Source organism: Cyanistes caeruleus, chromosome 1 (genome assembly GCF_971803275.1).
Source record: "Cyanistes caeruleus chromosome 1, bCyaCae1.hap1.1, whole genome shotgun sequence".
Lineage (NCBI taxonomy): Eukaryota > Metazoa > Chordata > Aves > Passeriformes > Paridae > Cyanistes > Cyanistes caeruleus.
The window spans coordinates 5,888,463-5,904,899 of NC_141701.1; the positions used below are offsets into that span (position 1 = coordinate 5,888,463).

A 16,437-nucleotide genomic window follows, 5' to 3' on the forward strand; every position below is an offset into this window, starting at 1 on the left:
TAGCAATGAAGAGATTAGGAACAATGAACTGTACAGCAAAAATGGGCTCAAAATCCCTCCTCGTGGCAGAATCTAGTTAAAAGAATGGCTAAAACAGAACAGTTTTCTAGAAGATATGTATTTCAGGATATTTAGCAGGGGCTGTAACAGGAACCTGTGATCTTTGGAGCTTGTAAAAATTGAAAATTATGCTGGCAAAAAAAAAAAAGCCATATTAGTTTGCAATCTCAATCCTTCTGGTTGTCATGAACAGTGTGACAATGTCACACAGCTGAAAACTGGATGTTCAGTCTCTACAGATTTCTTAATCTGCAGACACTGTCTCCCATTATACAGTATGATCTTTCAGCCTTTGGCATCTCTCCCTGAAGGACCACTTGCTATCATCTTTAGAGGAAGAGGCCTGTAGCTGTGAAAGGAAGCTACTTCCCCTCAACTTCATTGAATCCCAACAAAGCTGAAGGAGGGTAGACTTAGCCTGGATGTCAGGAAGGTTAGATATTAGGAGAAATTCTTTACTATGCAGGAACAGGTCACTCACAAGTCATGGACTCCCCTTATCCCTGGAAGTGTCCAAGGCCAGGCTGGATGGGGCTCTGAGCAACCTGTGGAAGGTGTCTTTGCCCATGGCAGGGGGGTGGAAGAAGATGATCTTTAAGACCTTTCCCAAGCCATTCTATGATTCTTTGAATGTCTAGTCTTCTTATTCAATCCTCTATGATGTGTGCAAAACTGGGGAGAGCTCTATTTAACTCTGTATATCTTAAAGATTTATCTATGACTGTTCTGTACCCTTTTTCACTACATTTCTTAGGATTTTTCTGTAAGTAAAGCATGCTTTTATCTTTTCATGATGTATTTGTCTTGAGATCTCCAGTATCTTTTGACAGAATAGAAAATTGCTACTAAAATAGACCAGCTTATTCCAACACATACATACCTGTAAAGCCAAGTTGCTAATAATAACCACCATCAGCTTTTCACTATCAGGGAAAGGATTCAGGAAAAGATTAAGCCTGGTTTTCCTGATTTCCTTAAGGAGATCTCCAAGATCAATGAATTGAACAAAGAAATTGATGGGACACAAATGAGAATACTGGTCTTATTTCTGCAATATGAAAATGTAGGTAAGGAGGAAAATCCCACAAGAAGGTGATTACACACCTTTGTAAAGCTGGGGTCCTACTGGGTGGTTTTCCAAATGAGGAAAGCATTCCAGGTGCTTATTGGAGTAATGGGAAAAGAACCAGAATTTCTATTCTAGTTTCAGTCATGATGCCTTCCCAGCAACTGGGAGAGCACTCAAAAAACTGTGAGAGGCCTGAGGTACAGTGCTGAGAGGGAATCTGTGTGGCAGAGGGCATAGGACAAGTTCTCTGTCTGAGCTACACAAACCTTCCACAGCTTGTCAGCATAAAGAAGCTCTTCAGGATTGTGCTGTGAGATTAAACCTGCACATTTGGGATATGGGGTGCTGGTGGCTTTGCAGGTGTGTGGCACCATCTGAATCCTTGGGTAATCCAAAGCAGATTGGTTGTGGTGCTGCTGTCACAACATGGCCAATGAGAATGGTGTTCTGGGAATGTTTCCTCACAAACTGACAGAAGTAAGACCATAGACAAGAACAGCTTCCTCCATGATCCACACTTTTCAGTCAGCGTCTTTTCTTTATGAGGTGATGGTTTGATGTTAGCCTTAAGATCACAGAGATATTTGTTTAGTCTGCTTGCAATATGGGAACCATATCAGGAGATGTTAAGTCTCCTTAACCCTCCTGAGTCTGAGCATTTGGAGATTAAGAGCTGATGTCTGCTAATTCCTTTCATGTTTTGTTTTTTTTTTTTTTTTTATTCTGTAATGATGGAACGGACCAAATGTCCTGCAAGGCACCAAGAGGGCTTGATTTTTAATTATTTAAAACAAGTAAGAGGTGTGACTTAAGCCCAACATTGGTCTCCACAGACAAGAGGAACTAAAATCCCTGAGTTTAGTATATACAGTATAATTTATACATACCTCCACTACACAAGGTGGTGTTCATTGCTCTAAAATGGCTGAAGATCACCTTGAATGATGTTTATTACCTCCCTTGATTCCTTTGAATACCTTCACTCTTGATTCAACAATTCCTGGGAAAGAGATGCTTAAAAACAACGCTGACCAGGGATAAGATAATAAGATACACATTGTACCAACTATTTAATCAAGGCAGCAACAATCAAATGAGATGTTTAGACAGGGTAGTGGGCTGGTCAGGATGGGAAATGAGTAATAATTCAGACCTGAATTTTAAGGATGGAAATTATCAAGGTAATTAATGACAGTAGCCATGGAAAAAAGCCTCCCTGTCTCTGTGATATAAAGTTTCTCAGGTGAGGAGCTCAGTGCAGGCCCATGAAGGAGACAGAGAGCAGGAGAAGAACTTTCTGTTCCTTGATCAGAAGATAATGTCAGGAAACAAATATTGTTTCAGTAAGGCCTCCTTTTCACAGGAATGATGTCCCTTCCTGTCTCTAGGCTTCTCCATGCCCCTGTTCTTTTCTACCAGAAACACAATTATCAGGAAGGACAGCCAGCACAAGACTCCACTGAGAGGGGGCCCTTTCCCCCTGAAGATGTTCCTAGGGATGGGGAATGAAAAGCCACTCCTGCTCCACAGCTGGTGGCCTGCCAAGCCTGTTGACATCAAGCTTTGACAGCTGCTCTAGAGGAAAGGGTCCCTGCTCATGGCAGGGGGTAGAAAGGTCCCTTCCTACCCAAACCACATTCTGTGGTTTTATGATTGTGTGATTCTATGTATTTGTGCTTTTATCTCCTTTTCTGGGTTACTGATTGAATGTGCTAATAGCATCTAAAGCTAGAGAGAGGAGCTGATATTTAGTTATTATTCAAGTTTATGAGAAAGGAAAGAAAATGTATCTGAAGATGATTAGAGAGCTCCCCTTCTGCCCCCTGACCCGCTAAGAATCTGCTGTTAATAGCTTTAACTTCCCATTATGCTCTGATAGGATTTGCCTCTCAAAGCACTCTGACTAGATAAGACAGTAGGCTGCTGAATTAGAATAAGCAATACAGGCACACAAAAGATGTGTGGGTGTGCCAATGGACACACCACCTTGATGGTTAAGGTAGCCCACTGTACCTCTCATCAGAGAAAACCAATCCCAAAAGCATTCCAAGTGTTATAGGGAGAAATTACCTCCTTCAAAAGTAAATTGCAGGGGTCAGGAACAGAAGTTGTGGTGAGACAAAGCAAGGAAAGCCACAGACCTGAGACTCAAGGTCCATGAGCTGAGAGCAAAATGAGGTGCTGAACAGTGCTAAGAGAAAGCATCTGAGTCTTTGGGAGACAGTACTGGTCTGGGTGACTTTTGAAGCTGAAAATAAAATTGTTGGTATAGACAGAGATATTTTTAACAGACCAAAGATGTTCATCCTATGGAAACTAATGAGTGCAGAGTTCTACTGATGAGGAAAACCCTGCATTTTTTTCAGAAAGTCAGGAGGAAGCAAGATGCTGCCAACACTTGAATTTGAGGCCTTGCATGGAATTTTGAACAGGAACAGGCTTCATATTCACTTTTCTTCACTTTTAAGAATGCTTGAATGGGCTGTTTGCACACATGTAGTGAGTGAAAGTCACTGGATCCTCAGCTGAGGAACATATGGAATGCCCAAGAGGAATATGTGTGGGAGGTATCCTTTTTCCATAGCCAGACATAAATTGGGGTGAAGACTATGTACAATGGAATTGTCCTGGTGGATTTGAAACAATCCCCATCTTGATTCTGCCTCTGAAATCAAGGGCAATACCATCACTGATTATAAAAGGGAGCAGAATCAAGGCCTCCTGGGATCTTGAAGGATTTCCCAGGGTGTAGCTGTATGTTACATTACAGACATCTGACTTTGGATAATACTGAAGATTTCCTTGCTGGCTTACTTCTAAAACCCACCAAAGTGAACAGAAAGCTTTCCACTGAGAGATGAATTTCTGAGCACAAGGGCAGAACAAACCCAAATTTTTAGGAGGGTCTTCAGACCTATGGATAATATAATTATCAAGATTAGTGTTATGGACCATACTGGAAAAACTCTAACTTTAAATTATACTCTCCAGGAGAGCTGAAATTATCTCCATGACCAGCTCAGATATCAGGAAAAGTCCTTGTGCTTTCAAGGACAGCAGCTTACCTGGAGAAGCACACACCTGTCTTAGTCCTGGCATTGTGCTGGAAAGCTACTATTTTTCCAGGATTTGTTTGTCCTGTGTAGTGAGATGTATTTAACTTCCATGAGAAAAGCTGTTTTTTGTTACATCCTGACTCCTGGGTGCAAAGCAATGGTAATAAGGAGTAAAATAAATAAAATAGTGGGAGATGAGTACAGTCACCAAAATTCCTATGGAGCTGGCAAGCTGAATTCAGAAATTCCACAATGAAATTATTAGATTTTCCTCCCACATGAACACTTGGACTAATGGGGGCATCTGCAAGTAAGGGTGTCCTATTCATTGGCAAGGTCACTGGAACATCACCAACACATAAAAATTCAGGTGCTCTCAGGCTTGGTGGATTAGGTGCTCCTTATTCCAATAACTTGGTTCCTTGGACATCAGGAGACAGAGTGGGGAGCCAGTGCTGTAGTCACAAGGAGTTTTTGTCTGGTTTAAAGCTGGTTGTCTTTTGGCCAAAAGTTAAACATGCAGTCAGAGTGAGGCAAAGGGTCTGTTTGTGTTTCCAAATTAAGTAAAGTCAGCTGCTAAGTGTTGAATCAAAAAAGCAACTCTTGGCTGATGGACTAGAAAAGGCTTAAAACACAAGTCACAAGTGCCAAGATCTCAATACCTCATGATTCAGAAGAAATAAAAACTGCTGCTCTGTGCCATTCAATGGTACATTAAGTGTCTCCAGGGCAGCACCAGTGATCCATGTGGGCAGGATCAGCAAATTCTGCATGGGATATTCTAAGATTTTTGGTCCTAAAACAGAACTGGTTGCAGTTATTGCAATAACAGCTCTTTGACACATTAAAGAGAAGACAGAAGAAAGGCAGTGAAGGATACATTGAGTCTTCAGTGACCTTTCAGTAATAAGCTAGGTAGCATAATACAGCTTAGATCCCTGAGCTCCTAAGGATGAGGAACAATTGCTTGGTGAAATTTGATTAGATTTACTGGATTGATCAGATTTACTGGATTTTACAAACCCACCAGTATCTAAGCCAAATATCTCTGCAGAAGTATTTGTACCCACAAAGCCACATGGGTAAATAAAAAAAAAAACAAACAATGTAACACAACTCTCTCCTTTTCTTAATGCTGGGATCAGTAAATGATACAAGATCCTGAAATCTGATCCAAGAGGGTCTCAGAAGCTCCTGCACTTCCCAAAAATAGTCTGAATGTTTTGCCTGGAACAAGACCAGAAAGGCAGCAAGTCCCCATGAACTCTGGGACAAGATATTGAAAGGATTTTTGGCTCCTCATTGCACTCAGCTTAGCCCATTACAGGAGCATCTGGATGGAGCCCTGAGTGTAATACAGTTATTAGGCTAAGTTTAATTACTGCATCTCCACCCCCACCAGGGAACCTACCTGGTTTTATTATGGACTCTAAGCTGCAGGTGACACAAAACTGCCCAGCTATCTGTAGATGCCTTAAGAAGCAAACAGGATAAGAATTTAATCCTCGGTAGCTCACGGATAAACTATCTCCAGTTTTCTTCAGCTGAGACAAATTGATTGGGGGAGGTCCTACAACATAACTTGTCTGCCAAAGCTCTCCCCCTGTGCTTGAACCACTCCAGAACAACTCATTAATACAGAGACATAAAAAAGACTTTGTGCTTGGATTATCTTCTCCAAGTTGGGGAAACAGCCTGAAATTGCTGTTCTGGTTGATTCCATTTGAATCCTTAGAGAGATGCTTTACCCCACAGATCCAAAATGGAATCTCTTTTGTGGCAAAGTGAAATAATTCTGAGAGCAGTCAGACACTGTGAAGTCATTAAATCTTCTATACTCCAGTTCACCCTGGTTTTGAGAGGTTTAAATGATGCACAGCAGGTAATCTCATCCTTTAAATCAAAGGAAGTACCTTCACTCACTCTAAATCATAGTGTCTGGGAAGGTTGGGATCTTCCTGCTTAGGATTTTTTATCGGTTGTGGATAACTTTTTGTGGTTTTGTTCAGTGAACAGTGGTTCAGATTTTGGCAATGTCACCATGTAATCATGCTTTATTTGATTGAGTAGACTTGAATGGGCTTTGCTCCTATGGTAACAAACTTCTAGCTGCAATTGTTCTCAGCTTTTTGAAGGTGCCATTAACCATTCTTCCCAGCAGCCTGGTTCTCCCTGTGACTTTGGCTTTCCAAGACTGGATCTCAAAAGTGTCAGGGTTACAGTGGGCAAAGAGAAAGAGAGTCAGTGACTGGGAAAATGAGATCAAGCCTTTTTCCATCTTTTCCCTAATGCTGGACTAGACTGAAGCAACCCCAGCAGTGAGAGGCTGCTGTACCTTCTGCCAGCCTCAGTGGCTGCTTGTGGAGGACGGTGTCAGCAAGATCCTTCTGCCCCACCCTGGCTCCTGTCTGTGTCCCTGTGCCCTGAGCTCGGTGCTGAGCAGAGCTCTCACCGTGCCAGCTGCTGCTGGGATCTCCGGCTGCTCCTCACAGACTTTGTGCCTACATCAGCCAGCCAGGTGGAGTTACAGCTAAGATTTTGGCAGTATCTGCAACTCTGAGGCTGTGTTTAAGGTCACATTTCTGTAGCTGTGCTTGCCTCCATTTAATCTTGTTTGCTCTGACGTCAATGCAAATGCAGCAGCAAGCCCAGGCTGCTAGATGCTCTCTCTATTATTATGTTTTTTTCTCTCTTCAATCAGTGCTGGCTTCTTAAGATTGAGTTAAAATTACTATGGGGAGGGGTGGGCTGTTTTAACAGTGCAGCAGCTATTGTGTTGACATATACTACCCAAATACAGAGTATCTGCACTTAATAATTCTGTTCAATTGATCTTGTTACAACAGCCAAAAAGCTGAGTTCACCGTGATCTGTGTGTGCTTGTGGCCTGGTGTGATTCAGCCCTAAATGTTTATGTATTAGCCCTGCCTATTTTATACATAAACAATTTACTACCTTCATATGAATTAAATTTTCATGGCATAGATTAATGAATTCTGCCTACCATCTGGAACTACAGCAGTCTCCAAATGGTGCAGGGATCCACATGTCATTGAAACGTAGCCCTTCCCAGATCAGAGCACAGGAACTGAACAGCACTGCAGCACTTCAGGACCACTGGACAGAGTGGAACACACCAAACACTGTCCTGCTGAAGCCAGAGGTAAATTTAGGTTGCAAGAGATTATAGTGATTTTCTCGAGCAGTGCAACAGACTCACAATTCCTAAAAAAATATCTAAAGGACGTGCCTTGATTGTGAGGCTCAGAGATATTCAGTGACTTGTCTCTGGCTGTGGACTCAGTCCATACAAAAAGTAGAACAGCTCCAACATTCCCTGCCCACCCACTGCAATCCCTCTAAAGCAGCCTCTGTTTGAAGAGCGAAAGGCAGAAGAGCCAGATAATAGGCTTGAGGATAAAAAAAGTGACATCAAAATCCTTCAACATCCATGTCATTAGTGGATCAGAGGATGGGCTGTCGTTTATTCTTCTGGCCTTAAATGCTACAGCATTCAACAAGGAAATGGTAAGTTTTCAGGGAATTGGAAAGCTGAAGCCTTTCAGGTTGTGTTTAATCATTTTTTCACGAAGAATCTCTATTTGTAAGATCCCTGCTGTCAAAGCATCAGTGGATTAGCAGGACTAGCAGGTAATTCTGCTTTAACATCAATACTGGTATAACACTATATGATACCCACAGTTTAATAGGAACTTGTGAAAAATGTATTTAAGGAGTGAGAGTCTGAAGTGAGTAATAGCCACAGAATGTGGACAAGAAAATTATCACAAAGGGTAGAATTCAGGGCCCGTCCCAGCCATTAAAGAGCTGGAGTCTCCTTTGCAGGCTCCAGAGCACTGCTGGCTCCCTGGTCTGAGCTTCTCTCCTTTGCCTTTAGCCACTGGAGCCACAAAGTAGGACAAGATCTCCTGGAAGATGAGATCCCCCCAGTCTGAAGTACCTGCTTTCAGAGACTGTGAGCTGGTCATTACCCAGCACTGTGGAGGATGCCTCAGGCATGCACCTCAGACTGGATTCTAACAGCTGAAGAGGCAGAATTGGCTCCTGTCCATTGTTCACAGCCTTAAACTGCTCCCAAATGCCTCCCCAAAATCTTTTCCTGCTACAGGAATCCACAGTTCTAATGAAACTAAACCTGAAGCAACCCATTGGGAACGTGTCCTAGTGAAAATATGAGACAATCCTGGTCTAGAAACAACCTGAAATCCTCCTGTTAGAGATGTGGAGATAAAAATGTGTTGCAGCAAGGGGTAAGAAAGTGAGAGAGGAGCTTTAAGCCTTATAACTGGACATTCTAGAAGATTTTGGCAGTGAAGCCAATTGTATTAAATTGTCCTTGTCAAAGGGTGCATCCAAAGATGCCCTTACTACCAGACCATGCAGTCATGTCATTTTTTCACTTCTGGCCTAATTGCCCAAAGAAAACAAAAAAAGGAACAATTCTGGCAGGAGAAATGAGCCCCCAGTTCTGTGGAAAGATGGGATATGTGGGCTTGAGGGTCTCTGAAGAAGTGAATTTTCTAGCCCGTATGTTCTAAGAAAAATAATGGCACTGCTGACACCTCCTTTTCAGAAGACAGGGATGCTCATTCTTCTGTTGTGAGTGAAATATTGCCTGGCAGAGCTGAGAGAAGGTGCTTGTCTCCCTGGGTATTTCTGAGTGCAATGGATGGGTGGCACCCAGAGAACAGGCAGATTGAATGATGGCAGAGCTGCTCTCCCTGACTCCAAGGTGCTGGCCTCTGTAATCTGTGGGATAGGGCAGGGTACCACATTAATTCCTAGGCATGAGCTTCCACTGCAGCAAACAGCTCCATCACTCTGGATTTTACAGTGCCAAGCCCTAAATTAAGAAAAGAAAACAGCAAGGGAAGCACTCAATCTCTTTTCAGGTTCTGCTGGTGCTGTGATCTTTGTGGGCTTGTAACATAAGCAGGAGCTGGTAGCTAGCAGGAAATACTGCATTTTTCATTTCTCTTTTCCCTCACAGCAGTGGGATTTAGGCTTGTGCTGTGATGTCAGATACACACCCCCAGGTCAGCAGCGGACCAGATGCATGTACAGACCTTTACTTCTCACACAGTCTTGTTGAGATGGCAGGGATTCAGAGGTGCTCAAACTTTGGGAAATCAATCTCCTTATTCTAACCATTGACACTAAGATTTTTGAAGCTGAGGCTGGAATTTTGAGTTACAGTCTAGATCCTTAAATAAGTTGGTTGAATTTAAGGAGTTGAATCCAGCGCTACTGTTGAAAAACAGGTCATTTATTTATATCTTAAATCTGGATTTAGAAATCTAATATTAGTTGCTCATTTTTTATAAATTTCTGTCTTGATCTAAATAAGGAACAATATCCCTATTTAGAGGTGGAAGCTGGAAAAGTTAGTTTACATGACTTACTTGTCATTAGGACTGGAGATCTGCACTTCCCCTTCTTTCCTGCAACATTGCAAATCCCAGTGAGAAGCTTCCCAAGACTGAGGTTTCCCAGTAAAGCTGGGGAGGCACATGGGAAATCTGGAGACTCCATGGTTTGGAAATTGAGTGTGCCTGCAAGGGACAATCTGCCATGGGATTCCTAGAACCCAAACTGGTCTCCTCATGAATTCCAGGAGGAGCTATTAAAGTAATAATAACATTAGGAGTAAGAGCGTGCCAAATTGTATAAAATTGGGTAATTCCTCATAAGATCTGCCAACTTTTATGAACAAATTTGAAATGTTTTCACAAAGCATTCTTTCAGGTTAATGATTGCAAATACTAGGTTATGTCCCAAACCTTCACTCACCTACAAAATAAAGCCCAAAATGTAAGAACAACTCATCCACAAGCAAAACTTGTACTTGACATAATTTTTAAGTATTCACAGATTTTTTTTCCAGGTTTTGATTATTCAAAGGCACCATCTTTTATAGACAACTTGTTATCTGAATATTAAGTTATCTGGAATTGAACCTGTTTTGGAAACTAATGTAACTTCATTTCCCCTGTTGATGAGTAGCTTAAACTCTCTAGTGCCTTATGGTTCAGGAGAGGGAGTCAGTACAAATTTACAGGTGAAAAACACTGTCACAGAGGGAAAAAACATCTCCCCTGCATCCCATGAGCAGCCTGTGCTGGAAAAGGGGTTTGAAACCAATTCCCTGATAATGAGCTGGTTTTCAGAGCACTCTAATGTCTTTTCTTTGTTCTGTTTTGAACTATCCTTTCTGCCACTGTTGTTTTAAGACACCAGTGGTGCAAAGGGAGTTGTGGCAGCATGTGACACTATCTCTGGATCCTGCACTGAGGAAACATAGCAAGAATTTATTTGTATGAAGTCCCTGTACTCAGTGCACCTTGGTACCTGTTTGTTTGGGGATCCAAGAGAGCCAGGTGTGATGTTAACACTGTGTTCAGTACTGACAATTATGAACACGGTTATGTTTTATCTTTATCAGCCAAATGGACCCTCTGACCTCCTCAGACTCACTGGCTCACAGGCAATATAACATTCATAAATTTTTCTAGCACTGCAAATGTTGATTTAAGTCCCTGACATTGCAGGTGTGATAACGATGCTATCTGAAAAGGTGCAAGGCTGCATATTTAAGGCTTTTCTGGGAATTATTCAGATGCTGTCTCTGTTTTCTGTATTGTTCATTCATGATGACCTGGACTATTTACTGTACATACACAATCTGCAGTGGATGCAAAGCCATTCATCCCTAGATGTTTAAACTGAATTGTTTCTCTCCCCTGATGAATGACAGTATGTGTAATGGATCTCCACATGCCAGAGGGGTTTTCAGTGGCAGAGCTTCAGGCATCACATGGAGAATTAAAGCACACTGAAGGCTTGGTGTTTATTTTGGAACTGAACTAAAATAAAATCCACTCTGGGAGAAGCTTTCAGCCAGATAAGCTGGAGGATTTGATCTGTGAACTTCCTTTCTTAGGTATTTCTGTCCTCCCCTTTGAGCTGCAGCAATCAGTTGATACACGTGATGATGGGAAGGAAAAGCATCAGAGTTGTGTAACATCTGCTTATCACTACAGATTATCCTGTAGCAATGAGATTAAAGCTTTTTGTTATGTAGGAAGAATTTGGGATTTAGAGTGGTGTTTTGCGTGTGTGTGTGTGTGTGTGTGTGTGTGCGCTTTCTTTTTTTTTAACTCTTATGAAATGCACTATAAATTTGGTTTAATTGAGCCAGGAGAGGAAACCTCATGAGGGTGACTAAGAAAACAGGGATTTTTAAAGGAAGCAAAGATCACAGATTTATAGAATGGTTTGGGTTTGTAGTGACCTTCAAGATAAGATAATTCCAACCCCCCTGCCATGGACAGCAATGCTAGACCAGATTTCTCAAAGCTCCATCCACCCTGACCTTAAGCATGATGTATGTACAATCATGTATGCTACCAACCAAATATTGCCTCCTGGCAGGTATATCCACGACAGGACTGAATTGGTGAAGTATTTTGGAGCCATATGGGGAAGTGACGTGCATAAAATAGTGGTTTGGATCTCAAGCCCTGCAGAGCCTGGTGGCAGCACAACAACCAGCTTCTTTTCCCTGCTGACAGATTGACTTCCTGGCTAAAGTCCAGCTGGTTGTCAGGTTATCTAAACTCATGCTATGTGCTTGGCTCACTTTGGTTCCCCATTTTTGCCAGGTGCATGCCAATAGGACACCTCAGGGTGCCAGAGGCTGCTTTGTATCTGTCTGATTTAATCAGATGTAGAACAACACATGTGAGGACCAATACTGGAAAGGAACCTCAGCTCAATCCCTTCTCTTCATCCAGTCATCAAACTGATGCACCAGGTTTCTGTAAGACTCTTTCAAATCTCACTTTTAGCCCATAATCAAGTGTTTATTGCCCTGCAATAATCAGACTTCTGAAATCAAAATGAGTTAAAGATAGTAGAAGCACGTCTCTCTAGGGCCCTAAGTCTGGGTACTAAGATGGCTTTAGAGGGACATCAGATTCCTGTTTAGAGAGGGCACTGAGTTTCCTAGATCTGAAACCACTCCATGCCAATTTGCCAATGGGCATATTTTAAATTTATTTAAATAGTGGTAATGTACTGTGACACTTCTATTTCTGCTGTCCCATTACTGTGCAGCTGATATCAGAAGGATCAGCAAGCTGAGACCAGGAAAGAAGGTGTTTACATTACATGAAGGTTGTGGTTTCTAAATAAAGGCTGGTGGTCCCTTTGATAATTTCACTATCATAATACTTTGATCCAGAGGGCCTTAAGCAGTCATTCATTTACTGTCTCTCATTTACTGCAAAGGGAATTTTGGGCACTGAGCAATTACCAACACAAGACTGGGCCAATTATTTAATTAAATTTTAACTGTGAGTATATACATAGCAGATGGACATTTCTGGAAGGTACTGAGCAATGTGTGCATGGGAACAGAGGATGCAGCTTGCACATTAGCCTTGGATGGGGTTTAAGTGTATTAACATTAGGAATCCAACCAGATTTAGGCAGTGTGTAAGATTTCTCCAAGCCTTCTTAGCATGTCTGAATTTTCCTCAGAAGATCAGCAGAGCATGAACCAATCACTTGGTCACTATTGTCTGAAATCAGCATGAGAACAAAATATGGTCATGGGTAGAAAGTTACATTGTCTAGGCAGATTGTTCTATAGGCTTGGCTGGGTAGCTGGGTTTTAGATGAGTACTAGATTTTTAAAGGTAAGTAAAAGTCTTTTTAACCAAAATATTTTCAAAATAATAATGCATTGATAATACATTGTTTGCCTTTTCTTTCCTTCTCTCCCATATCTCCATTTTCATTACAGCTTTCATTCTGTCCCATTGCTTTATATTCCTACATTGCAGTAGAAGGGTTTATTTATGTTTTTTTTATTTAATTTCACATTTATAGAGTCATGGGCATCCTTAAGTGTTTTCCTGGAAATCTGAAAGAAACAGAAAAGGCAGGATGAGTATAATTTTTATTTACAATGATACTAAACTTAGGCACTTAAAAAAAAAATCCCATCACTAACACTGAACAGGAATTAGCAAACCAGACTTAATTAGATGAGATGAAAGGAGCTCATGTTCTTTACTTGCCAGAGAAAAAGCAGGTTAATACTATAATTTAATAAGATATCTTTGTGATAATAAGAGCTGGAAGTCTGAGATACTGAGATACAGCCAAGAATATTGTTTTTGTCTCTCCCATAAAACTTATCGTGTGTACAAAGAGCAGAGTGTGAATGAAAAAGTTGCCTTAGGGAAGAGGACTTCCTTCTTTGGGCAGAAGCAAGAACAGACCCCATCTCCTGATGCTGCCCATGAGCCTGTCACTGCCTGTGCAGGACCAGAAATTGAACAGCAAAGGCCTATTTACCAAGAGAATCTTATGTTATTGACAGTAATGATCACTGGTTATTGATTCTAATGTTTTTTCCCAAGCCACAAAGTTTCTCTGAACAAGGACAAGTAAATAACTCCAGGGTTTCCACATCTGCCACTTAGCAGTGTTTTCAGTTAATAGCCCAGATTTTTGAAACTGAATAATATCCACAGTATTCTGAACAAATCTGGGCATATTTCAGGGTATTTTACATTGAGATGAGCAAAATCATTATCAGTTTGTTGGTCTCTTCTTTATGGAAAAGTACCTTGTGCTACTAGGCAGGATTCTGGTGGAAATGAAGGAACTTACTCTACCCTATAAAGATATAAAGCACATGTCAGTATATGCAAAATCCAGATCACAGAATGTCAGAGGAAAAGGGAAGGACCATTCCTGAACCTCAACTAGCAGCTTCCCCAAACTAACATTTATCCTCTGGTATTTTTCATGTTTTTAAGAGGCCCTAAACTTCCTTGAAATTACTGAGTGCTGTGTGCAGTCGGGGCCTGCTCACTGCTTAGGAAAGATACAAAATTTGGGACAAAGTAGAAAGAGGAGTGGTAATGTTTGAGTTGCACTGGAGACAGACATGGAGGAGACAAGCCCTGATTCCTCAGCTGTCAGGTTAATTTATTCTCTAGATATGGAGACTAAATTTTCCCTTTATTTTGGATTACCCTGGGGCAAGACAGTTTAAGCAGCACAGTGATTAGGATTTAAGGTTGACTACACTCCAAGAGACACCAAGTGTTCACTCTTTTCTAACTTAAAAACATTGCATAAAAACCTAACTGAGGATTAATACAATGTAGGAGAGTGATCTCCACATATATTTGTTTTCTTTCAGAGTGCCCCAATGGCTGAAGAAAAGCCCAAGCATAACTGCACTGTCAGTGAAGTCACAATTGTGAACCTGCAGCCAGACAAAAATCCAGTTCTCCTCCTGGCGGGAGGGAAGCCAGGAAGTGATCACAGAAACCTTGGTTTCCAGCCTCCTCCTCCAAGGATTTCAGAGAAGAAGCCATGTCAGGGAGAGAAAAAATTGTGTCCAGAAAAGGTGAAGAAGGAGGGAATTTTGTCTCCCAGCCTGCATCGTGCAAATGAGTTGTGTAGCACAGAAAACATCACCCTGAAGAGACCAGTGAAGTTGGCCCCTCTGGAGATCCCTGTGGAAGTAAAAGAAGCCCAGCTCCAGAAGATTATGAGCATCCAGAGAGAAGCCCAAATGGCTGCCCAGAAGCTGATGGTGATCAACTCCATCCACAATGAACCCCACGTGAAACGGGTAAAGAATCTGGCTCAGGGGGAGCTGGGAAACCTCCAAAAGATAAAGCTGAATGAGAAGGCTGCTCTGGAGAACAAAGATGATCCTCTACCCCCTAAAAGCATCAAACCCCTTGGAGAAATCCAAATTATTTTGCCTTCTGAGACAACCTCTAAGTCAGCTAAAGAGGCAGGTGCTGAGGAGGCTCCCAAGACACTCTGTAAGCCATTAATCCCCACCCTCCAGGTGTCTGACGTGCATGGAGAGTCCAACAGCCCTGACAGCATCCCTGATTCCAGACAAAATGTTCCTCGGCGCCGATTCAGATTGAGACACACGAACGAGCAGCAGGAAGACACCGGGAAATCCAAACCCTTAAAGGCCACAGATCCAAGTGTGGGAGAAGGCAAGAAGAAAACTGCAGGTCAGAGGACACAAAAAACCCTCAGTGATGCCAGCAAGCTCATTGAAAATGTGTCCAAAAAGCAGAAGGAACGAGGAGCAAAGCAAAGGGAGATGGATGAAGCCTCTTTTGTGAGGAGGCAGTCTATTCGAAGGATGGCCTTGGGAGACATCATCCAGGTGGATGATGACTGAATGTCACAGAACAGATACCCAGGAAGTTGTTTTAGACTGCTTAGGTAGAAGTTTTCAGAAGAGGGTGTGGAGACATCAGTAATCCACCAAGTAAAAATAAGGTGATACTGTTGAACAACTCTGTCATTTCTGAGATGCTCAAACAAGTGGCTCAGAGGAAATAACCTACTCTTCTCAACACTAGAAAGGCCTCAGATATCCTGAGCTCAGCATGGAGTGTACTTTTCAAGACATATGGACCATGCAGAAGAAATCTGGATGTGGACTGGGTGGAGGGATCAAGAGGAAAACAGGAGCCTTAGAAAATCCGGTGTCTGGGGCTTTTTGCTCCTGAGAATACTGCCCTTGCACCCACAGCTCTGGCAAGTTTGTTTCAGAAAGACAAAATTAAAATGTTCTTCATATTTACTGTTGGCAGAACAAAAAATTAGTGTAAGTTTAGCAGGAGACATTCAAGTCAGAAAAGGAGAAAAACTTTTAAGGACAACAAACACTGAAGAATATTGTTTACCAAGATGGGAATCTCTGTCACTGAAATTTTTAATAATGCATTAGGCAAACACCTGCCAAGGATGTTTTCAGATGAATTAATCCTTCATTCACACACAAGGACTGGATGATCTGTAATGTCCTTCAATCTCAATTTTCTTATATTATATGGTCTATCTTTTCAGTTGTCCATTTGCAGGGCTACTAACTAAGCCATGTAGTGCAAGAAGGCACAATAAATGCAACTTTTCACTTTGCACTGATTCTTCTTCCTTGTCTTACAGTTCCTGCCAAGATATTCATTGAATTCTTCAAAAGGCAGCATCTGATGCTGTTTTCCCTTGGTTTCTTCAGACTTCTGTTGTTTTACAATTTCTTGGTAAATGGTGGAAGAGTTCATCCATATATTTTTTTTTTGTTTGTCTTGCCTTTTTTACCTTTTCACCTTTGGTCACTTTTTAAGATCTTAGTCATCTTTTAAAGATTGAATATTGGGTTTATGTGAAATA

General features: G+C 41.7%; 1 protein-coding gene across 1 annotated transcript in view; it reads left to right on the forward strand.

Annotated features, from left to right (window-relative positions):
* Positions 1-16,185, forward strand: part of LOC111925168 (uncharacterized) — a 32,467-nt gene extending 16,282 nt beyond the window's left edge. Inside the window, exon 5 of the mRNA XM_086877974.1 lies at positions 14,426-16,185. Within this exon, the coding sequence (XP_086734100.1) occupies positions 14,426-15,439 (1,014 nt within the window). The 3' untranslated portion in view covers positions 15,440-16,185. The remainder of the gene's footprint in view (positions 1-14,425) is intronic.
* The last annotated feature ends 252 nt before the right edge of the window (positions 16,186-16,437 follow it).